At 51.0% G+C, this 23,850-nt stretch overlaps 1 protein-coding gene across 1 annotated transcript in view; it reads left to right on the plus strand.

Annotated features, from left to right (window-relative positions):
- Positions 1 to 671: 671 nt before the first annotated feature.
- Positions 672 to 23,850, plus strand: part of PKD1 (polycystin 1, transient receptor potential channel interacting) — a 102,611-nt gene continuing 79,432 nt past the window's right edge. Inside the window, exon 1 of the mRNA XM_064153480.1 lies at positions 672 to 1,213. Coding sequence (XP_064009550.1) covers positions 960 to 1,213 — 254 coding nt within the window. The 5' untranslated portion in view covers positions 672 to 959. The remainder of the gene's footprint in view (positions 1,214 to 23,850) is intronic.

Consider the following 23,850-nt stretch of genomic DNA (forward strand, 5'->3'; position numbering starts at 1 on the left):
ACATTCCTGCACCGCAGGATCTCTCTGTTACCCACTAATACTTCTGCTCCTCGGAATCTTCTTGGTCCCGGGATCCTCTTATTCCCGGGACCCCCCTGTTCCCCAGCACTGCTCCAGCACTCTGGGACCCTCCTGCTCTGTGGGATGCCTGTTTCCCGTGTTGCCCCTTCCTTCCGGGACAACTCTGACCCCCAGGATCCCCTTGCTCCCCGGGATGCCCCTGTCCCCAGGCTACTCCTGTCTCTGAATCCCTGTTGCTCCTGCTGCCGAGATCGCCCCTGCTCCTGAGACCCCACCATACCCACAGGGACCTCCGACCCCCCGAGACAGCTCTGTACCCGGGGATGCCCCTGTTCCCCAGGAATTCTCCAGCCCTCCGAGATGCCCCTGTTCCTAGGACCCCTCTGCTCCTCAGGACCCCCTCCCGGCCCACGGCATTCGCCTGCACCCGCGTTGACAAGCAGGGAGCCGGGGGCCGTGTGTGCCCCGCTGCCCGGCCTGGCAGCGCTGCCGAGAGCCCCGCATCAGCCGCCGGGCTCAGCAGCAGAGCTCTCCTCGCTCCCCGGAGCAGTTCGGGCGAGCGGGCAGCGGGGGCGACCCGGGCGGGCGGCGGGGCTGGAGCGGCGCCGGGTTTCCGCCGGGCGGGAGGCGGAGCGGGGGAGGTGGCGGACGCGGCCCGGGCGGAGCGGAGCGGAGAGCACAGAACCGAGAGGCACCGGGCCGGGGCTGTCAGCGCGGCAGGAAGCAAGAGCGGGCCGGGCCGGGCCACCGCAGCGCACCGGCAGCCCTGCGCGGGAGGCCGCCATGCCGGGCGGGCGCTGAGCTGAGCCGGACGCGCGGCGGAGGGAAGCGGCGGCGGCGGCGGCAGCAGCGGAGGGAAGCGGCGGCGGAGCGGGGCGCGGCCGGGCCCGGCCGGGGGGAACGGCGGGGCCGGGGCCATGCCATGCCCGTAGGGAGAGATGCCTTTTGGAAATGGAGACACTGGATCACAGCGCAAACATGGCGTCCCCGCGGCGCGGCTGCCCCTCTCGGGCTGGTGCCTGCTCTGTTCCCTGCTGTGCGGGGGGATGGCGGCGGCACGGACACCCCCGGGCCCCGCCTGCCAGCCCTGCAGCGCCGACTGTACCTGCACCGGCCCCGCCTGCCTCGTCAATTGCTCTGCCCGAGGGATGGAGCGGCCGGGAACTGCCTTCCCCTCGGCTACCACCGAGCTGTGAGTACCGCCGTGGTGTCGGGGCTGGGCCGGGGTCTCTGCGATGGGTCGGGCACGCTGGAGCGGGCTGGGAGCTCTTCAGCGGGCCGAGGGACTCCCCTCCGGGCTGGGGAGTTTGGTCTGATTCGGGGGCCTGGTCTGGGGACTCTGCTCTGGGCAGGGAGGGTTGCTCTGAGCCGGGGGCTTTGCCCTGGTCTGGGGGTCAGCTCTGCGCCAGCAGCCTGGGGGTTCAGCTCCCCCTCGATCACTGCCCGGAGCGTCCTTTGGCCTGATGGAGATGGGACAGTGACAAATATGGAGACAGGGCGGAAAGTTTGCCAGGAGCCCGAGGGCTCAGGCACGGACAGCGTGGAGGGAAGGGGAAAACCATCTTCAGAGCGTGGAGGACGTGGGCCCACCCTGGCAGCAGCGCTCTGGCTTGGTGGTTTCAGCCAAGCCCAAGGGCTCCAGGAGTCATGGCTGGAAGGATGCGCTGGCTTCACAGTGCTCAGGATTGAGCCCAGTCTGGGCCATCTCCTAACACTTTGTCGTGCCAGGAGTTGGTGCTGAGGGAGACAGTTTAGAACCAGAATTGGTAGAGAATGGTTGGACCTAAAGGTAGTTTCCAACCCAAACGGGTCTATGAATTGGCTGGTCAGTACCATGCTGTGAGGGCAGAGGCAGCCCAGCAGGTATGTTGGGGTGGCCTTTGGATAACATTCCCCCGGGAGAATGGGGCTGAAGAAAGCTGGGAGGTGCTGGGAGAAATGGCAGGAGGAGGAGGAGGAGGAGGAGGATGGTGTCAGGAAACAGCCACTTGGATGTGGCTTGAGTGCTGTTAATGGTGAATCCAAGAGCCTCAACTGACAAGTTCAAATAGGAATTCACCCATGAAAGTGCTGGGATGAGATGCCAGTGGTGTTTCTATCTGGATGCTGAGTCTGCTTTTTGGGGGAAAATCAGTGGGAAAGATGTTTCTTGAAGGAGCTTGAGAATGCTCCTTGTGCTCAGTCACCTCCATAAAGTTACGACAGAAAAAAAACTGACTTGGGGGAAAAGTGCTTTGGGTAAAAACCCAAACCGATTTTTGAACCTAAATTTGGGTCCCTTAGGGGGGGCAACTTTTCTATCCTTAAGGAGACAAAAGCATGGAGCGGTTGATGTAGGAGAGGTGACATGGGGCCCAGGATGGTAGAAAAATCTCACACCAATTTCTGCTGGTATTTCGATAAGCTAAGGGTCTGCTTTTCTACTCACATATTCCTAACTAAGTTTCCACTTTTTAGTGTCAGCCTGGGTTAAGGGATATTGCAGAAGCACCGCAGAGAACATTAAACTGTGGGTCGGCGAGGTGTGTCTGGACTGGCTTCAGGAAAATGAGGCTGCCTCTAAACCCAGCAGGGCCCCTCAATTCAAGAAAGATGTTGAGGTGCTGGAACATGTCCAGAGAAGGGCAACAAAGCTGGTGAGGGGCCTGGAGCACAAATCCTATGAGGAGAGGTTGAGGGAGCTGGGGGTGTTTAGCCTGGAGAAGAGGAGGCTCAGGGGTGACCTTATTACTGTCTACAACTACCTGAAGGGGCATTGTAGCCAGGTGGGGGGTGGCCTCTTCTCCCAGGTAACCAGCAATAGAACAAGGGGACACAGTCTCAAGTTGTGCCAGGGTAGGTATAGGCTGGATATTAGGAAGAAGTTCTTGCCAGAGAGAGTGATTTGCCACTGGAATGGGCTGCCCAGGGAGGTGGTGGAGGCACCGTCTCTGGGGGTCTTCAAGAAAAGCCTGAATGAGGCACTTAGTGCCATGGTCTAGTTGATTGGTTAGGGCTGGGTGCTAGGTTGGCCTGGATGATCTTGGAGGTCTCTTCCAACCTGGTTGATTCTATGATTCTATGACAAGGTGTTTTCCAACTGTTTTCTTACAAGATACTCTTCTGCAGCAGACAATGGCTGGTTTCTTTGGAAAAGCCTGAAAGTCCCTGATTGGGGAAGGCTGAATCTTATTATGGGGTTTCTGCTGCTGCGTTATCTGTTGTCACTTAGCCATGGGGATCTGCAGCTCTGGAGACCGAATCTGCCGTTGCGACAGAGGTGGAACGTGCCAGAGCCTCACTGGTCACTTGTAGAGCAGCCTTCTGAAGACTGTGATGATAAGTCCTTCATTTGGCTTTTGAAGGATTTGGGGTTGTTACAGAGTGCTTTTAGGATTATTAATTTTGGTAGTAAGTGTTTGAGAGTGTTTATATTATTGTTGTTCAGAGGCGTTGAGTGGTAAAAGCTCAGCTCCCAGAACGGTTTGGATTAGATTCTACTATGCAGCGACAAATGGAAGTTGGATGTAAAGCTCCTGCAGGTCTACAAAACAAAGTGCTTGGAATGTGTAAAAGGGGAAATCTATGGAAGCAGATAGAACATTAATGGACATTTGGATGTTAGGAAGAACTGTGAGGGTGCTGGAATGGGTTGCCCAGAGAGGTGGTGGAAGCCCCATCTCTGGAGACATTCAAGGTCAGGCTTGATGGGACTCCAAGCAACCTGCTTGCTGTAGTTGGGGATGTCCCTGCTTAGTGCAGGGACTAGGGGGCTTGGACTAGATGACCTTTAAAGGTCCCTTCCAACTCAGTGTGTTCTATGATTCTGTGACTGAAGTGGGAGGATGGCTTTTGTGACATATTCCTCTGATTTCAATGGAGAAGTGTTTGTTTACAGCTGTGTCAGAGCAGCTTGAGGAGAGGCTTTGCTGTGCTGAGGGATGAGTGTCTTGAAATTCAGAGTGGAGTCCTTTTTGTCAGCCAGCAGATCACCTTCTGTGTAGAGTCTTGGCTCAGCTGAAGGAGCGTGTGCTGGTAACACTCTGGTGACTGGTCTAGGATGTCCTAGAGTGGTCTGTGACACATGAGTTTCCTTTGGGGAGAAGTTCACTGCCCTGTTTGACCTTCTGATGAAGGGAAAAAAGGGTGTGTGTCTGTGTATCTGTGTGTCATCATTATGCCCATGAAAGACTGACAGATTGATTTTTGTTGTGATGAGAGGGACTCTGGCTCATGGCACAGTGACATTGTGCAAGCAGTTTTGTCTATTCATTTCATGTTCCCTTGACTGAACGCTGACAGATAAAGTCAGTAACACTTTTAATGATTGCTGTTGAGTCTTTCATTAGAGGAAAGCATTTTAATATCTTAACAAACTTTTTTTTTTTTTGTTAGCCTGACATGAAAACAGCCTTTAAAATGCTGAGTACAAAAAATCACCAACACCGAAGCTCCCTGATTCTGCAGCAGCAGCAGCCTGTGTGAGCAGTTGCTCTCAGCAAATGGGACACTTCTAGTTGCAGAAGTAATTTTCTGCTAGGAAAAAAATTCTTCACTGAAGGAGTAGTCAGGAATTGGAACAGGCTGCCCAGGGAGGTGGTGGAGTCACCATCCCTGGAGGTGTTCAGGAAATGTGTGGACATGGCACTTTAGGACGTTGTTTAGTGGCCATGGTGGCCTTAGGTTGAAGGTTGGACTGGGGGACAAGGCCATGAGAGCTGGGATTGTTCAGCCTAGGGAAAAGAAGGCTCCAGGGATACCTTATAGCTGCCTTCCAGTACCTGAAGAGGGCTATGGGAGGTTGGGCTTGGGGACAGGCTATGAGAGCTGGGGTTGTTCAGCCTGGGGAAAAGAAGGCTCCAGGGATACCTTATAGTTGCCTTCCAGTACATGAAGAGAGCTACAGGAGAGCCGGAGAGGAGCTTTTGACAAGGGCTTGTAGTGACAGGAGAAGAGGGAATGGATTGAAGCTTGAGGGGGGCATATTTACACTGCATATTAGAAAGAAATTCTTTACAGGGAGGGTGATGAGACACTGGAACAAGCTGTCCAGAGAGGCTATGGAGGTGTTCAAGGCTTTGAGCAGCCTGCTCTAGTGGGAGGTGTCCCTGGCCATGGCAGGGCATTTGGAACTGGATGATCTTTAATCTTTGCAACCCAAACTATTTTGCTAACTTGTGATTTCCCATTGGAATGGGCTGCCCAGGGAGGTGGTGGAGGCACCGTCCCTGGAGGTGTTCAAGCAAAGCCTGGATGAGGCACTTAGTGCCATGGTCTGGTTGACTGGATAGGGCTGGGGGATAGGTTGGACTGGATGAGCTTGGAGGTCTCTTCCAACCTGGTCGATTCTATGATTCTATGATCTCAGAGGTCTCTTCCATCTGAAACAATTCTGCAGTAAGGCCTAGGAAACAAACTCCTCTGCTAGCAGACGTTCTAGACCCAGCAGCCGTGAAGAAAGCACGGCGCCGTTACTAGGAGCGCAGCAGAAGTGCCCCATCCAAAGAATCACTAAGGAAATAAGCTCTGCTGCTCGCAGACGCTACATACCTAGCTGGAAGCGGTCTCCAGGCAGAGCGAGTGGGAATATTGGCCCCTTCCCATCGCCGGAGTCGGGTTCTTGAAGTGTAACGCATAGTCTGGCTGGAAGCAAGAGCAAAAAGTTGTTTTTCCAAAGCATCTGCAGTGCGCCACAGGGAAAAAAAAAAAGCCCTCCACTTCCAGAGCAACTGCTTCAAGTGGCAGCATTTGCACTTCTGAGTCCCTCTGTCTGAGCAGCTCTCTGATCTGAGCTCTTTTCAAGTGCTCTGCCTTCAGAGCTACCGGATTCTCTTCATGTTTACTTTGAGATGTAGCCCTTTCAATCAGCCTGTATCGTTTCTTTCATTCCTCCACTGGAAAGAAACCTTACAAAGATTTTTCTGACTTCCCCTTGCAAATATTGACTCCCTCTGGTGCATCTTTAGGATGGTGGGAGTTTTGAAGTGGAGATTAGAGTCTGGATTTATGAGACTGGAGGTGAAACTCCCTTTATGAATGTGACATACTATGGAGAATCCTAGAATTGTTTCGCTTGGAAGAGACCTTTAAGATCCAGGGGGGTTGCACTAGATGACCTTTGGAAGTTCCTTCCAACCCAACCAGTCTGTGAGTCTGTGAATCTGCCAAGCCCAACCTTCAACCTAAGACCACCCTGGACATTAAACCATGTCCCAAAGTGCCATGGCCACATGTTTCTTGAATGTCTCAAGGGACAGTGAGTCAGCCACTTCCCTGGGCAGCCCATTGAGTCCATTTGTGGATGGGTAAGAAGGAGAAGACATCAGAACAGTTCTGCTATCACTCTGCTCTGTCAGAAGTGTCAGAAGATTTGGAGGGTCTCAGCTGTCACCTGAAATCCAGTGGGGTTTTTGTGCACTTGGCACTGAGCTCCTGGGGTTATGCTGCTTAGTGGCTTCACCTAAGCAAACTTTCTTAAAGCCAGGGGAAGAGGAGGCTCAAGGGAGACCTTATTGCTCTCTACAACTACCTGAAAGGAGGTTGTAGCCAGGTGGGGTTTGTCTCTTCTCCCAGGCACCCAATGACAGAACAAGAGGACACAGTCTCAAACTGCACGGGGCCAGGTTTAGGCTGGATGTTAGGAAGAAATTCTTCACAGCAAGAGTGATTGGCACTGGAATGGGCTGCCCGGGGAGCTGGTGGAGTCCCCATCCCTGGAGGGAGGTGTTTAAAAGGAGGCTGGATGAGGCATGTAGTGTCATGGTTTAGTTAATTAGAAGGTTTAGGTGATAGGTTGAACTTGATGATCTCAGAGGTCTTTCCAACCTGGTTAATTCTGTGATTCTGTGAAGCAAACAGATTTTCTGATTTGGGAGCTGACAGCCTGGGATATTTTAAGTTTCAGGAGCTGGCAACAATCAGTAGATCTTGTTATTGTTACGTGCTGCAGTAAAAACCTTTTAAAGGCTCGAGGAGTGTTCAAAATCTGTCAAGGGGGAAAAAATTCCAATGAAAACTAAAATGCAGCTCAGGTAGAAGCAGAAGCAGTGGCAGCAGAGCAGTGCTCGGTCTGGTCTGCAAAGTCCAAAAGCTTTGCTGCTGTTCCTAGAAAAAAAAGTCTTCCTCCAGCCTGGAATGTCATTCTTATAGGAAGCCACATCCCCGGCGAAAACAAGGCTGTGTTTCTCTTTTGTAAGGGATTTTGGAGGGGGAGAAAAGCCCAAATGAGGTGCTAGATAAATATTTTGCAAACGAGGTTCATTCAGCCTGTGGAAGGGGCCAATGGCAGAAGCAAACTCTAGATTAAGCCCCGGACAAAGAGGTAATTCTGCGTTGCTCCATGAGAGCATAATGATCTCTGGTGTTAGTGGAGTGTCACCATAATGCCCACGGCACGAGCAGAAGGCTTGGCTTGGTTATTGTGCTTCATCCCAAAGCCTCAGAAGAGTCCCAAGTGCTGTTCCCATGAGCAGTTAGATCAGTTTCAGGTTAAAAGCTTACAGGGTGTTGGGGTTTAGGTTTGGTTTTCTTTGATGGTGTGTAAAAATCAGCTAACAAACCCAATCCTGCTAGGTAAGAAAAGGCAAACCTGGAGAGGTGGTGCTTGAGAGATGCTCCTGCACCGTGGCAAGTACTGTAATTAGGTAATCTCAAGCAGCACCCAGGTGTTACACTGCCTTGATGTTAACCCAGCACTGAGAGGCTTTGTGATTTGCAATTGGGTGCAGCCAAAGCTACAAAGCCTGGTAGTGACAGAAGACTGCACATTGGAACACAGTGGCTACATATCTCGCAGCCCCAGGGGGCAGAGGGGGGGATCTGAATGCTTGCACCTGATCTGAATGCTTGCCCCTGGGCGTTGTCAGGAGGAGGCTCTGCTCCCTCTGACAGCAGATACTCTGCTGCTGCTCTTGCCTTTGACAAGCCTGTGGGACTATCTGTAGTGACATGAATTGTGGATCCAAGGCAGGACTCTGCCAGCCTGTTGCTGATCACATGAGGCTGTACCTAGACACCATCCCCATGGCCTTTTTCCTTCTAGTCAGCTGGGCAGCTTCTGTTCTGCCCTAATAGCTGCACCTTAGAGCTGCTTGTATAGACAGCTCCTTCTATCAAGAAGCCCATCTGGCACTGTGTAGTGTTATTTTGCATGCTGATGATGAAGTCATGGGGTCTAATTCCAGCATCCCAGCATGGTGGGGTGGGAAGGGACCTCTGGAACCCTTTGAAGGTTGGACCATCCAGTCCAACCCCCCTGCCAAAGCAGGGCACCCACAGCAGCTTGCCCAGGATCACAATGTCCATCTGGGTTTGGAATCTCTCCAGAGGAGGTTCTCAACCTCTCTGGGCAGCCTGCTCCAGGGCTCCAGTACCCCCACACCAAAGAAATGTCTCCTCCTTTTAAGATGGAACCTCCTGGGTTCCAGTTTGTGCCCATTGCCCTGTTGGTGGGCACCACTGAGAGGAGTCTGTGCCCATCCTCTTGGCCCCCACCCTTTAGCTCTTGCTGAGCATGATCAGATCTCCTCTAAGGCTGCCCTTCTCCAGGCAAAACTGCTCCACTGGTTTGAAAGGGAGATTTCCAGGGTAGAGTTTGTAGCCCTGGCTGGAACTTGTGCCCAACTCCTTGGATGGACATCACTAATGGTACTTGCAGATCCCCAGCAACGGCCTCTTGACAGCTCCATTGCAACATCCCTTGGCAGGACCTCATCCCTGGCTCCCACAGGATCCATGCTGTGCTGGGCTCCTCTGGCGGGGAGGAGTCCTTCTGCAGATCCAGAAGCGAAAGAGCAGTTCTCCCTGCAGCTTTGACTGAGACTGGCAGTGAAGTGTCTCCTCTCTTTCCTTGGTGCAGGGGTCTGTGTGGGGTTCTGCCAGCACCTTCTCTGCTTGGTCAAGGGCATGGGTCCTGCTGGGAATGGGTTAAGTAGGTTTTGCTGCAGCCAAGGCTTCTTGGTCAGGGAGAGGTGGGAGTGGCTCTCTAAAAAGAGGATCGAGGGTGTGGGTTGAGTCCTCCTGAGGGAGGAACCCGAGGAACAGCTAAGCCTGGGAAAGCAAGAGCCCAGACCAATTGTGTTGGCCAAAGTTCTTAGCTTCTCTCTCAAAGCCACGCCTCGGGAGGGGGTGGAGTGAGCCTGGCCCCAAGTGTGCAGATCTTGCTTTGGGTCAGGTTGGTGAAAACATCCCTTTAGGGACCACGAGTGGAAGCAGCTCTGCAAACAGCACCGTGGTGGTTAGCTGGGGGTGCTGGGGACACACGATGGAGTCGAGGGGCTCATCCTTGTGCCTGGTTAGCTGGGGGTGCTGGGGACACACGATGGAGTCGAGGGGCTCATCCTTGTGCCTGGTTAGCTGGGGGTGCTGGGGACACACGATGGAGTCGAGGGGCTCATCCTTGTGCCTGGTTAGCTGGGAGTGCTGGGGACACACCATGGAGTCGAGGGGCTCATCCTTGTGCAGCGTTGCATCAGTGTGAGCACAGGCAGCCCTGGGACAGCTGAGAACTCCCCTGAGTGTTCTTTTCTCTGTATTTATTTTTGTAGGGCAAACTCGTGTGGCTTAAAAGAGCACGACAGAAGAAGCTATTTTTGTACTGCTCTGTTCATCTGCTTGCCTCACAGCTGGGCTGCTTGTGTTCTAGGGCTGGAAAACAGTGCAGCCTTTCCAAGTGTGGCTCAGAAAAAAAACCAGATGTTTCAGTTCCTGTCTCTACTGCTGATGCTCCCAGATGCCATATTTTCTTCAGCAGGGCGTAGGTGCTGGCACATGGGACCTGAGTTACGCACAGGAGAGGCTCTCGTGGCCACCAGCTTGAAGCAGGTGAATCTACTGCTCTGCTCTGTTGAGTTAGCACCTGCAGCGCTGCATCCAGCTCTGGGGTCTTCAACAGAGCCAGAGACCTGTTGGAACAAGGCTGAGGGAGGCCACAGCAGTGATGGGAACCCCTCTGCTGTGAGGTCAGGCTGAGAGAGTTGGGGGTTATGCAACCTGGAGAAGAGAAGGCTCCAGGGACGCCTTCTGCTGGCCTTTCAGTGCTTAAAGGAGCTGATCAGAAAGCTGGGGACAGACTTCTGAGCAGGGCCTGTGGTGACAGGACAAGGGGTGATGGCTTGAACTGAAAGAAGGAGATTAAGACTGGAGAGAAGGAAGAGATTTTTAATACTAAGGGTGGTGAGACCTTGGTCCAGACTGCCCAAGAAACTGGGAGGAACTGTTCCAGATCAGGTTGTTTGGTGCTCTGAGCAACCTGCTCTAGTTGCAGATGTCCCTGCTGAGTGTAGGGGCTTGGACTAGATGACCTTTAATGGTCCCTCCAACCCAAACCATTCAATGACTCCAGGATTCTTTGGGATTCTTTGTCTCCCCAGTATCTTTCATGGAGCTATCAGGAGAGCTGGCCACACAATTTCTCTCCACCCAGCTCTCCATCCTGTCCAGGTGTCAATGCCTGGATGTATTCCTGTGTGAACTTCTCTAGGTGAACCTGCCTTGGCAGGGAGGTTGGACTCGATGGTCTCCAGAGGTCCCTTCCAATCCCTACCATTCTCTGGTTCTGTGATTTCATCTCCTGGGGCTTAGAGAGATGAAGGAACAGTTGGAAACTGTAAGTGAGATGCAGAGTAGAGTGTCTTAAGGGAAGTGTTGCAGCCACATTCCTTCTCAGCTAGGTTTTTCACAGACACCTCTGTTTAAGCTGCTTTTCTTTCTCAGAAGGAGGAGTGGGGTGAAGTCTTTCAGGACAGTGTCTTGCCTTGTCACCCACAGACATATCTCAGGAGCATTGTGAAGACCTTGTGAAGGGGTCTGTGCTGTGCCTGAGCTGGTACAGACAGCATTGTGTGGAGCTGGCACTCAGAAAAGAGTTGTGTTTCAACCCTTCCCAGATGAAAAGGGATTGGAAAGCGGTTTGGAAAGAGTGAGTTTTTGAAAGGAGGGGTTTGGATATGGAAAGTGCAGTCAGCTGGCACCTTTAGTGTTTTGTATTGCTGTACCACCTCTGGGAGCTGGTAGCTTCTGTACAGACACAGCAAAAAGCCAGCCCTTATCCAAGACCTGCAGGTGGTCCAAGCAATCCTGCAGAAGCATAAGCTTAGGATATGGGCGCGTTGGCTTTGAGGTGTTAGGCAGAGCTGCTGCCATTCTGCTCTCAGAAATGATTCCAGCAGTGACTCCTCAGCTCCTGGTGTCACAAAGCTCTCCTTCCACCTAAGCACAGCACAATTAATAACAAGCAATCTTCTCCTGTTTCCTAAAAGAAAACAAAACACTCAGCTGAAATACGATGCAGGGTGATTCCCTGGGAGAAGAGTTTCCAATGGAAAAGATCTTGGCTCCTGCCCAACCTCCTCTCAAGGAGCTGGAGAGGGCAGCTCGTTACTGCGACCTGGGTGATTTTCTGGACGAGGAATGTTACATAAGCAACAAGTTGGTGAAGGCATTAGTCAGGAAAGCTGCTCTGCTGCTTCACTGCGTGGTAAAAGAAGGGTTCCCTGTCCTCCTGGACTCCAGAGACAACTGCAAGTAGAGAGCCACTGAAATGAACGGTGACGTTGGCCAGAGATTCATAAGTAATGAATTAAATCTGTGCAGAGCAAAGGTTTCTATCGGAGTGTGGGAACGTTATTCTACTCCTAGGGAGGGAAAACATGAAGTCACTTTGCTTTATAGACTGAGCTCTGCCTAGATCTGCAACCTCTGATTACATGGATCAACGCAAGGTTTCTAGCAGAAGCCTGGAAAAAAAAAATGATGGAGACAAAACAGAGGTGGCAAAGACAAAAGCTCTGAGAAGAGGCCAAGAGTTGGGCTGTGTTAGTCAGCTCACAGCAGTGAGAGAATTCGCTCCAGCTCTCATGTGTGGTGGGTTGTGTTCAGAGCAGCAGTGAGAAATGGCAGGGCTTGAAGAGTGGAAAAGAGAACTGCTGCCCCTTTGTGCAGTAAAGCTGTTCTAGGGCACAGCACATGCTAGCACAGTACCCTGGAAACAAAGCTTAAACTATCTGGGTGGTACTCCAGGCTCTGCTAGACTGACACAACACAATTCCAAAGTTTTAGAGAGAAGACACACCCCATTTTTTGGAGGGTGTGCCAGGAGCATCACTGATTCTTGAGGCTGCATTTCATACAACAGAAAATAACTTCAGTAGCTCAGCATCCAGAGCCTGAACTCCAGGACTCCTGGTCCTTGCTGCTTTGCCTCATGCCATTGATTGCAGCCAGCAACTGGCCAGTTCTTTATCACCTTTCTGCCTTTCTGGTGCTTGCAGGAGAGTGAATTGTCAAGGCAGCAGTGTCACTGTCCTTGGATAATGTAATAGTGATTACATGCATGGATTGCATCTGACACAGACACCAATTTCAGCTGCATTACTATGTGCTTGCTTTGCTCTGAAGGGAGTGAGCCATGATCTTCTCCCTGCTAGCAGGTGATAGAAGGAGAGGAAATGGCCTGAAATTGAGCCAGGGAAGGATTGGGTTGGAGATTAGGAAGCATTTCTTTGCTGCAAGAGTGGTCATGGCATTGGAACAGGCTGCCCAGGGAGGTGGAGTCACCATCCCTGGAGGTGTGGCACCTTGGGACATGGTTTAGTGGCCATGGTGGTGTTGGGTTGATAGTTGGACTAGATCTTAGAGGGCTTTTCCAGCCCTCTGTTATTCTGTGCTATGCCATCAGTCAAACTGGATGCTGTCATCTGGCATAATTTGGAACAAGCAGCATTTAAAGGGTTAATTGCAGCTAGCCATCAGAGCTCTACAACAAGCCAACAAGGCCTGCTGCTCTGGTCTGTCTTCCTGGGAATTAGCTGTGACACATCCTGTAGCTTGATCCCAGAGCTCCAGAGAGAACTAGGAGTGGAGACTGGGAGGTCTCTAACACCTCCAGTCCCACGGGACACAAACCATCTCCTGAAGCAGTTCCAGTGGTGTCCTGTGGTAGGACAAGGGGCAGTGGGCACAAACTGGAGCCCAGAAAGTTCCACCTCAACATTAGGAGAAAATTCTTTGGTGTGAGGGTGCTGGAGCAGGCTGCGTGGAGAGGTTGTGGAGTCTCCTTCTCTGGAGACTTTCAAGACCCATCTGGATTTGTTCCTTTGTGACCTGCCCTGGGTGATGCTGCTTTAGCCAGGGGGGGTGAGATCTCTTCCAATCCCTATGATGCTTTGATTCCCAGAAGGTGTTAAACTCTGCAGCAGCTGAGGAGCCTGCACATGGTGTGCTTAAGGCCAGGCTTTACTTCCTACTCTGTCCTCCTCCTTTCCACAATCAGGGAATTGCAGTGCATACCTTAGCTTGGGAAGGAAGCCGAGCTACTGGGGGCAGTGTTGTCTAACAGCTGGAACACGGAGGGGGAAATGGGACTTGGTGGTTTTGTTTTCAGTTCTGACCCTGCTGGTGTGAGCTGAGCTGTCACTGATTGGGCTGTATTCAGCTCGCCTTGTCTGAGCAGTGGGGCTGGAGGAATGTGCTGCTTATTTATGGGAACCCGCTGCTTGTGGAGGGCTGGAATGCTTGGCTGCTGGATAAGTGCCCTGGATTTCTGACTCCTGCTTCCTTGGTGCTGTGCCATCCTTGTGAGAAGGCAGCAAAGGGTTCTCCTAAAGTATCTCTTTGGGCAGCTGAATCTTCAGTGTGAGCAAGGTAAAGAGCACAAAGCACACACTCATTCTGACCATCTTATTGATAACCTTGGTCCTGCCTTCTCACACCTGCTTGGACTTCACCCTATCATCCTTTGAGTTAAACACTTAACCTGTGCTTTTGTGGCATGTGCTGTGACTCTGACACTGCGTGGCAGGTAGCAGCAGCAGGACCTCACTGTGCTGTCCTAGCTGGACAATCCTTTGGGTTTCTTTTAAACCATCTAAAATAAACCAAAGTTGTGTTTTCTGCGCAGCTTTATCTTTTGTTTCTAGATGATGCCATCAGTTTTCCAAACAGAGACATCTCAGCTCCAAACAGGGACTCAGTGCTGACTGCAGCCCAGGCTGCCAGCTCCTGGGAGGAATGTGGCTGCTCCCTGTGGGCTCCTCAGGGCTGAAGGACATGGAGCTGGGATCTGAGCTTGTAGCACCAGGCTGCAGGTACAGAGATTGATGCACAAAGCCAGCGAAATGCTGCTGGGACAAGATGGTCCCTCTCAGCAGGCCTGTGGATCTTCCTCCTCTCTGCAGGGTGGTTTTCCAGTGCTACAGCACCTCCAGTCTTTCTTTAACACCATGAAACTCATTTCAGTAGCAGGTTTGGGGTTTGTTTTCTTTTTTCTTTATTAAATCTAGAGTAAAAAAGCCCTCAGCAGGAGCTTCATCTTATTGCTGGGATGAGACACAGGCCTGTGGCAGGGATAGTCTCAATTCTCTTACTGTATTCAACCCAGTTTTGTTTCTTTTAACTTCTTGGGGTCCTAATTCCTGTTTCTCATGGGCTGTCTGGTGGTAGCAAAACTGGTCCTTGGGTGATGAAGCACAGAATCATTAATGTTGAAAAAGACCTCTAAGATCATCAAGTCCAACCCCTCCATGACCACCAGACCGTGTCATGAAGCACCACATCCACCTCGAGGGATGATGACTCCACCACCTCCCTAGGCAGCCTGTTCCAGTCACAGAATCACAGAATGTCAGGGGCTGGAAGTGACCTCTAAAGCTCATCCAGTCCAACCCCCCTGCCAGAGCAGGATCACCTGTCCCAGATCACACAGGAGTGCTTCCAGGCGGGTCTTGAATATCTCCGGAGAGGGAGACTCCACAACCTCTCTGGTCAGCTTGTTCCAGTGTCTGACAACTCTTGCAGCAAAGAAATTCTTCCTACCATCCAAAAGAGGCAGCATTTCCTGTGTGGAGGGCCCAGAATGCCCAGTATAAAATGGAGAGGTTTGGTTTTCTCTCTGTTGCATGGTGCTGTGGTCTGTGTGGGCTTGCAGAAAAGACCCAGAGCTCTGGCAACTGGAGTGGGTTTTTTTTTTTGAGTGGGTTGTGCTGAGAGCTCTGGGCAGGATTGGAACCTGTGCACAAGCACACTCAATAACAGACCTTATCCTCAGGATCTGGCAATGAAAATAGACAAGGCAAAAGCAGAAGGAAGTCTTCCTGTTTTTCAGCTGGGTGAGACTGCCCAAGTTTCATACTCACAGAGAGAAGGGAGTTGCCTGAGGTCATGCAGGGAGTTTGTGTCCCAGCCCAGCACTGAGCCCTCCCAGCCTTCTGAGGTGCAGCTGAGTGTGATGGACACGTGGGCTCGCACATGCTCATGGGGCCAACCTGACATGAAGGTCTTGCTATGTGAGCTGACTTGGTGGGGGTGCAGGTGTGTCTGGATGCCACCAGTTTAAAGCATCTTCAGAGTGGCTGAGCTGCCTTTGCTGTCTTCCTAGAATGGTTTGGGTTGGAAGGGATCTTCAAGATCATCTAGGTCCCAGCCCCATGCCGTGGCCAGGGACACCTCTCACCCTTAACATCCCTTCCAGCCCCAACCTTTCTATGATTCTAGACCAGGCTGCTCAAGGCCTCATTCAGCCTGGCCTTGAACACCTCCAGGGAGGGAGCTTCCACAGCCTCCCTGGGCAACCTGTGCCAGTGTCTCACCACCCTCACTGCAAAGAGCTTCCTAACATCCAGTTTAAATCTCCCCTCTGCCAGTTTAAACCCATTCCTCCTCATCCTGTCATGACATGACCTTGTCAATAGTCTCTCCCCAGCCCTCCTGTAGGCCCCCTTCAGATACTGGGAGGCTACTCCAAGGTCTCCTCCAAGCCTTCTCTTCTCCAGGCTGCAGAGCCCCAACTCTCATAGCCTGTCCTCGTAGCAGAGCTGCTGCCGCCCTCTGAGCGTCTTGGTGGCCTCCTCTGGACTGGCTCCAACAGTTCCATGTCCTTCTTGTGTTGGGGGCTCCAGAAGTGCACACAGGACTGCAGGTGGGGTCTGAGGAGAGCAGAGTAAAGGGACAGAATCCCCTCCCTTGCCCTGCTGGCCACACTTCTCTTGATGCAGCACAGCACAGGGTTGCTGTCTGGGCTGTGTGCACACTGCAGACTCACATTGAGCTTTTCATCACCCCAGACCCCCAGGTCCTGCTCCTCAGGGCTTAGAGGGCTTTTCCAACTGAAACAATTCTATGATTCTTCCACAACAAGCCCTTGTAAAATGTCTCTGCAGTTTTCTTGTAGGCCCCCTTCAGGTACTAGAAAGCTGCTATAAGGTCTCATACAAATCCCAAGGGTGTGCTTCATTTCTGGAGTGAGCAGAGGGCATTTTGGCACCGCATCCTTTCAGTGCCTTAGAATCATAGAATCATAGAATCAACCAGGTTGGAAGAGACCTCCAAGATCATCCAGTCCAACCTATCACCCAGCCCTATCCAATCAACTAGACCATGGCACTAAGTGCCTCATCCAGTCTTTTCTTGAAGACCCCCAGGGACAGTGCCTCCACCACCTCCCTGGGCAGCCCATTCCAATGCCAATCACTCTCTCTGTGAAGAACTTCTTCCTAACATCCAGCCTATACCTACCCTGGCACAACTTGAGACTGTGTCCCCTTGTTCTATTGCTGGTTGCCTGGGAGAAGAGGCCACCCCCCACCTGGCTCCAATGTCCTTTCAGGTAGTTGTAGACAGTAATAAGATCACCCCTGAGCCTCCTCTTCTCCAGGCTAAACACTCCCAGCTCCCTCAGCCTCTCCTCATAGGATTTGTGCTCCAGGCCCCTCACCAGCTTTGTTGCCCTTCTCTGGACATGTTCCAGCACCTCAACATCTCTCTTGAATTGAGGGGCCCAGAACTGGACACAGCACTCAAGGTGTGGCCTGACCAGTGCTGAGTACAGGGGCAGAATAACCTCCCTTGTCCTACTGGCCACACTGTTCCTGATGCAGGCCAGGATGCCACTGGCTCTCTTGGCCACCTGGGCACACTGCTGGCTCATCTTCAGCCTACTATCTATCAGTACCCCCAGGTCCCTTTCCTCCTGGCTGCTCTCCAGCCACTCAGTCCCCAGCCTATAGTGCAGAACCCTGCACTTAGAGAGAGCTGCCCTTGCCCTAACCTGCTCCTGCTGTGCATGGGGGTCCTGCCCCTGCAGACCTCCGCAGAGACCTCCGGGAAGCAGGATCCACTTAGATACATTCGGTGTGACAAGAGGAACACCACTGCATCACGAGCTGGTGGCAGGCTTCTGGATTAATCATTACTGCACTTCGTGGGGTTTAACTCAATGCTGGACCCATCTGCATCACCTGACGCCTCGGTGAGCGAAACCAGCCGGGTATCAGATTTTGGCATGGCTCTGCCACCTGGGCTGGGCTTTCTGCAAGGCTCTGGGAATGGAGAGCAATGGTTAATAGGTAGGATGGAGTTAATCATTCACTGAATTCCTTCCCTACAAACTCTCTCCTCGGTAGTTGGGTTGTTGGGTTTTTTTGGTGTGTTGCTAGAAAGGAAATGGGGGTATGTGAAGCAAAACCATACTTCACAAGTCACAGTAGCCCTGGTGTGTGGAGGATTTCTTGCTTTGTGCTGAGGGTGGAGCTCCCCTGAGGCAGGAGATGCTTGAATGATCTGATAGAGCTGAGCAGTGCTGGCAAATCCCAGAGATCTGCACCTTTTTCTTTTTCTTTGGATGCTTGGGCCAGAGATTGGAGAAGGAAATCCTTCTGTAGCCAGGTGGGGTTGGTCTCTTCTGCCAGGCAAGCTGCAACAGAACAAGGGGACACAGTCTCAAGTTGTGCCAGGGGAGGCCTAGGCTGGATGTTAGGAGGAAGTTGTTGGCAGAAAGAGTGATTGGCATTGGAATGGGCTGCCCAGGGAGGTAGTGGAGTTGCCATCCGTGGAGGTGTTGAAGAAAAGCCTGGATGAGGCACTGAGTGCCATGGTCTGGTTGACTGGCTAGGGCTGGGTGCTAGGTTGTAGTGGATGATCTTGGAGGTCTCTTCCAACCTGGTTGATTCAATGAAATATCTGAACTTTCACTTCCCAGAGACCAAAGAGTGGTATTTTTCTCACAGCACTCCGTGGCATCACCAACAGCTCAAACAGAAGGGGAGGTAACATATCTTAATTAATAAAATAACAAGGATGCAATTACTTAGGATCTGAGACTGGCCCTGCCAGCCAAAACGTGACTCAGCTCCCTCTCATAAATCCTGAGATTAAAAATAAACCAAAAAAGGCCAAATGTTGTTGCCTTCTGGGTTTTGAGCCTGAAATGTCATCTAGGAGACATTTGAAGGTGTCTGTACTTCTCAATAAGGAGATGTGGAGGAGAAAGAAAGGCTTCAGCACAATAAAAGGGGAGGGGAAAGTAGAGATTGTCATTGAATGTCATGGATCTAGGAGACAGCTTTAAGGATCCCATCACTTCTTTTACAGCAAGGGTGATTATGGCTTCTGATTCCCTTCTTGAAGGAAAAGTGGGTCATCTAGAGCCAGGTACCATGGGACTAAGTACAGGAGTCAGTTAGGATTCAGGTGAGGTTGCTAAAGAAGCAGCTGAAATCTTGAGGGTCACTTTTCATAGACTCACAGAATGGCTTGGGTCGAAGTGGACCTTAAACCCCTCTGCTCTGGGCAGGGGCACCTCCCACTAGCCCAAGTTGCTCAAACCTCATCCAGCTTGGTCTTAAACACTTCTAGGGATGATTTGTCATATGACCAGGTGGATTGTCCAAATTTTCTGCTGTTTGGAGGTAAAGGTTTCATCTGTAGCTAACCCAGGGCTGTACCAAAGCCTTTGATCCAGCAATCCGAGTCAGCCTTCCTCTCCTCCCCAGCCCTGATTCACCTACTAAATGCATCTCACACATCAAGAAATTTCATCTCTGACCTCCTCTCTTTTGACTTTTTCTGCATTTGTAGAGTTGGGGATGGTGGTTACCAGGGTGGCTGTAGAGTTGAGGATGTGATGTGCCCAACTGTGGCAGTTCTCTTGTCTTCCTTGGGAGCACTGATTTGAGCCCAAGAGGTGTGACTGTAACTGGGACCTGCAGGTTCAGGTGTGTTTAGTGGCTAGCACCAAATTCAAGCTCTGTGAAATACTTAATGGAAAAGGGCAAGCTCTTGCAGCACTCTGATTTCCAATTCTCCCAACTCTGCCACTTCCCTGGGCAACCAGTTGGAACAGGCTGCTCAGGGAGGTGGTGGAGTCAACATCCCTGGAGGTGTTCAAGTAACCTGTGGCCGTGGCACTCTGGGACATGGTTTAAAGGCCACATTGGTGTTGGGTTGGATGATCTTAGAAGGCTTTTCCAACCCTTGTCCTGTCACTGCAGGCCTTTGCAAACAGTCCCTGTGCAGCCTTCTTGTAGTCCCCTTCAGGTGCTGTCAGGGTGCTCTGAGGTCTCCCTGGAGCCTTCTCTTCTCCAGGCTGCACAACCCCAGCTGCCTCAGCCTGTCCCTTCTGCTCACTGTGTCAGGGAATGCAGCAGCTTTCCCCCACACCTCTTCACTCACAGATGTGGTGGTGAACTCTCATCCCTGCTCTGCCCACACCCAGCACGGTTGATCCCTCACCTCTTAGTTCTGCTGCTCTCTTTGACTCTCCTCTCTGCAGCGACAAGCAGATGGAGGGAGAGAAAAAAAAAGAGGCAAATGAGAATGAAAAATAAGCCAGTTGGTGTTAGTCACGCTGCAGAACGCGTTAGCAGCTCAACAATGGCCTTAAACACCTAGTGGGATCCAATTTAAAGCCATAAAAGTGAGGAAGTCTGGACCTGGAGCCTGTTCTTCTACCTGTGGAAGCAGCCATGTGTGTAGTAGCTGTGGCACATTGTTTGTTGGGGTGGTGGTGGTTTTTTTTCCCCCCTCTATTAAACAATTGTCATTTCTTTCCAAGCACTGGATTTTATTGCTCCTCCTAATTCACACAGCAGGAAATTAAACTCTCCCCCCCCCACCACCACCACTCAAAAAAAACCCCAACCCAAACCACAGAAAACACAAGATGTAACTTTTGCTTTCCTCAAAATATGCTGAGTGTAGGAGCTGGAACTCCAGGAAGCTTCCCTAAGATGTCATAATATTTAATGATCCTGATTGTCATAAAAATAGATGAAATCCATGCTCTGAGCCCAGGAGCCTTTGTGTGGTGTGTGAGGCACTACTGCAAACTCCTTTCTGCACTTAAACCCCAGACATGGGCAGGTAATGGTTGGCTCACTTCCAGTGGCTTCTTTTCCATCTTCACTTCAGCTCTAGTGCAGCCCTTCCATCTCAGGTGGGTTCCAAACCCTGCAGGAGCTAGGCTGCTTGTGGAGGACCCCCAGATGCCTAATAGGCTACAGTCAGCCCTCCCTCATAGGTTAGTGGTTGGATTTCATCATAGAACCATAGGATGGGTTGGGTTGGAAGTGGCCTTGAAGAACATCCAGTTCAACCTCCCCCTGCCAGGGGCAGTGACACCTCTGTCGTGGAAGGGATCAGAGCCCTTTTGCCTTATTGCAGAATTTTCATTTGTACACAAAATTGTGGCTCAGAGGCCTTCCATCGAAAAAGCCAAAACAATATTTCCTATCTGCTTGCACTGACGCAGCTGCTGTACCAGCAGGCGTACAGGCCTTGAGAGAATCTCTCTCTCAGGGAAGCAAAGACATAAACATGGCTGTGTTTTGGAAAAAGGGTTCGAATTCTCAGACACGGTGACCACTCGACAAACATCTGCTGGGGGCTGACCCCTGGGTGGTTCCATAAGTTGTTTTTGGTAAGAATTAGCCAATTGTATAGGATGATTACAACTTTGTACCAATCTGTAAAGTTAACGTGAGTCTGACTGAGTTGGTTGAACACACCTCTTCTGAAACACTATAAAAAAAAAATGTACCCACTTGCACCTCTTGCTCCTTACCTCTTGCTCCTTAACTTAACTGGCCCCTCGCTCTATACCCTGTGCCTCTTTTGCTCGATACCCTGATCGCTGATCACACACGCACACACACGCGGCATTCGCATCGCAAGCAACCAGCTCAAGACTGCACCGTTCCGGACAAGGGCCCGATCCTTACGAGCCCCGGGAGTCAGCATGCAGCTCGACCGGACCCGTGGAGCCTCGGACAACGCGCCTTAAAATCCATAAAGACTTTGAAACTTCTCTGAACTGCATTTGGGACAGTGAGTAATTGATAAACTTCTATTTGAAACTGAATAACTTCTCAAGACTTCAATGAACTCTCTCATATCATAAACTCTCTTCATTTTAGTCATTCTGTATATTAAATCTCAACTACGAACCAAGAATCTACGCGGGATAATTACAAATAAGTTTGGGGAAGGGGATTTCTAGTGTATAATATTAAATTACTTATACCTTTTTACAAAACATCGGCCTCGCATATCATTACTTCAAACCCCCCCCCCCCCAAACAAACTTTCCCGTCCGAGACATAATGGCGCAGCGAGCAGGGTCGGGAAAGACGGATTTATTTTACAGAATGGCAGATATTATTGGATTGGAACATTTAAAACCGGCACTGGATATAAATAATTTAGTCAGCTCAGAACAAATTTTGAACAAGTTGGCAGATACGGTAGCCACGTTGTATACGACTTTGCAGGAAGATAAAGATAAAGAGCACATCGTTACAGTAGCAGCGTGCTCAATCCGAGCGCAATATGAATTTGATAATTTGCAATATGGTATCAATAGTTCTAAACTTGAATTGAAAGAAACGAAAGAGCGTTTTAACGAACAAATTAATCGCTTGAAAAAAGAGTCAGAGAGCTGGGAACGGCAAAGCGGAAGGCAAGAAAAGGAGATCGAAAAGTTACAAGCTGAAATTCAGAATCTCCGTTCTAAGATGCAATGGCAAAACAAGAAACTAGAAGCGGTACAAGAAGAGCTTCAGCTATCTCGAAGGGACAGAGAGAGTGCCGTTGCCGATACAGAATCCGTGGTACCTGAGGACCCCCAAATGCATTTTTCAGAAGAACAGTCAGAACCGACAGCTGTCCGAGATTTGTCAACTTCTTCGCCGGTAAGGACTGAAAGTTCACAACTACACTTGTTGGCAAAATCTTTTCAGCCGCGGCAGCAGGAACCGCAATTGCAGCCTTCACCAGACCCTTTGCCGCGCACCCGAGCGTCCCTAAATCAGCGGCGGACGCCGCCACCACAGCCACTGTCGCCACGAGTGACCATTCTTCATACCGCCACGACTCAAACGGACCGCCACGCCAGATATCCGCCATTTGATCCACAGCCGCCATCGCACAGCAGCAGCTATGACTACGTACATCCGCAGCCTCGCCGGAAAGAAAAGTACCGCCTCAAGCCGTTGCCTGGAAACACACCAAGCAGCAGCGACGAGGAAATGGAGGAGATCTATGGGAGAATGAGACCCTTCCCCGTGAGACCCGTGTTCAAATCGGAAACCGTTTACGGGAAAAAGGGCAAAGGAACGACGACTGCGCGAATCCGACCATACACGGCACTGCAGATGCGTGAGTTTAGGGAAATGTATTCCCGCATGCCTCATGAAACCATAACTGACTATGTATACAGGGTGGTGGAGAGTGGTGCCGATTCGGTAATCTTGTCCCGCGAGGAAGTGGGGAGAAGTTCCTGGGGACCTGCAGTGTTCCTTGGGAATGGTCCCGAGGGGGATGTTGCATTAAGTTCTAGAATCTTTTATTGGGCTAGTTCTTTTGATCCTGTAGACAGGGATGAACCAACAAAATTTCGTATCACAACTTGTGCTGAATTGGATGAAGCAGTTACTAAGTTAGCGTGTGTGCAGGCTATGTATGAGGGGGGAATTTATTCAAATCCTATGGATGCCCCGATAGACCCACGACGGTTAAGACCCTTAGTAAAAGGTCTGTCAGGAACTTTAAGGAGCATATGCGATGCAAGAAAAGAGCAAATTGAGGAAATAGTGCGATTTGGTGATGCAACAGGGTATAATTTAACCTACCACATGACATGGGGAGATCTGTTGGAGGAATTATCCATCAAAGGGTATAATTTAGGTTATTATGAACCTGCATCTCCGCCGGCATCCTTTTCTGAGAAAAAACAGCCTGGAAACAAAGGCAGCTACGTGGTCACTCCACGTGGGAAGAAGCAGGAAGTACGGCACGCAAAAGCGTCCCAGAGTGCTTCTCCCAAGGAAAGTCCCAAAGGGAGTCCCAGAAGGAGCCCTAGAGCGAGCCCACGGTCTAGTCCCAGGGGGAGCCCTGAGCTAAATCGTCGCTATAGCTCGAGGATGTCCTGGGGGCAGAGTCCCTATTTTGGGCAAGATGCATACCAGAGGCAGAACACCAAATATGGGGTGAAACCCCATGATTTGTTGAAAAGGAACCGGGCGAGAGACCCCATGAAAGCTGAATTTTTTGGAATAATGGGAGGTTTAGAAAAGAGGATGCAAGATATAGTAGCTAAGGCTATGAAACACCTCCTTGAAGAAAGAGAGACAGGAGGGAACCACGGTAGGAGTTCCAGAGCCGCCTCTCCTAACAAGCCTGATCAGTCTTTTACTTCTGATCAGCAGGGGGCCAAAAGCAAACAAAAAAACTAGAAGTAGCGGTGAATGATTCAGGCCACATTTATCGCTTCGTGTATGCATGCCAATGGTCTGACAAACCTGAACCTGCTATTATGATTCCAACAGGACCGGACAGAACTGCTGTGAAGTATCTAATAGATACAGGCGCACAAATTACAGTGCTAAATGTGCAACTGGCAAAAAGCCTAAGAATCCTGCCATCCAGGAGAAAGGTAAAGATAATGGGTGTCACAGGACAGCCCAACCTATGTCCCTTGGCTAAAACAAGATTATGGTTGCCTGGGGAAAAAAGGAGCACTATAGTAGAAGTGGCCTTAAGTCCCTATCCAGGAAATATTCTGGGATTTGATGTTTTGGCAGG

The sequence above is a fragment of the Pogoniulus pusillus genome, chromosome 13, assembly GCF_015220805.1.
Source record: "Pogoniulus pusillus isolate bPogPus1 chromosome 13, bPogPus1.pri, whole genome shotgun sequence".
Lineage (NCBI taxonomy): Eukaryota > Metazoa > Chordata > Aves > Piciformes > Lybiidae > Pogoniulus > Pogoniulus pusillus.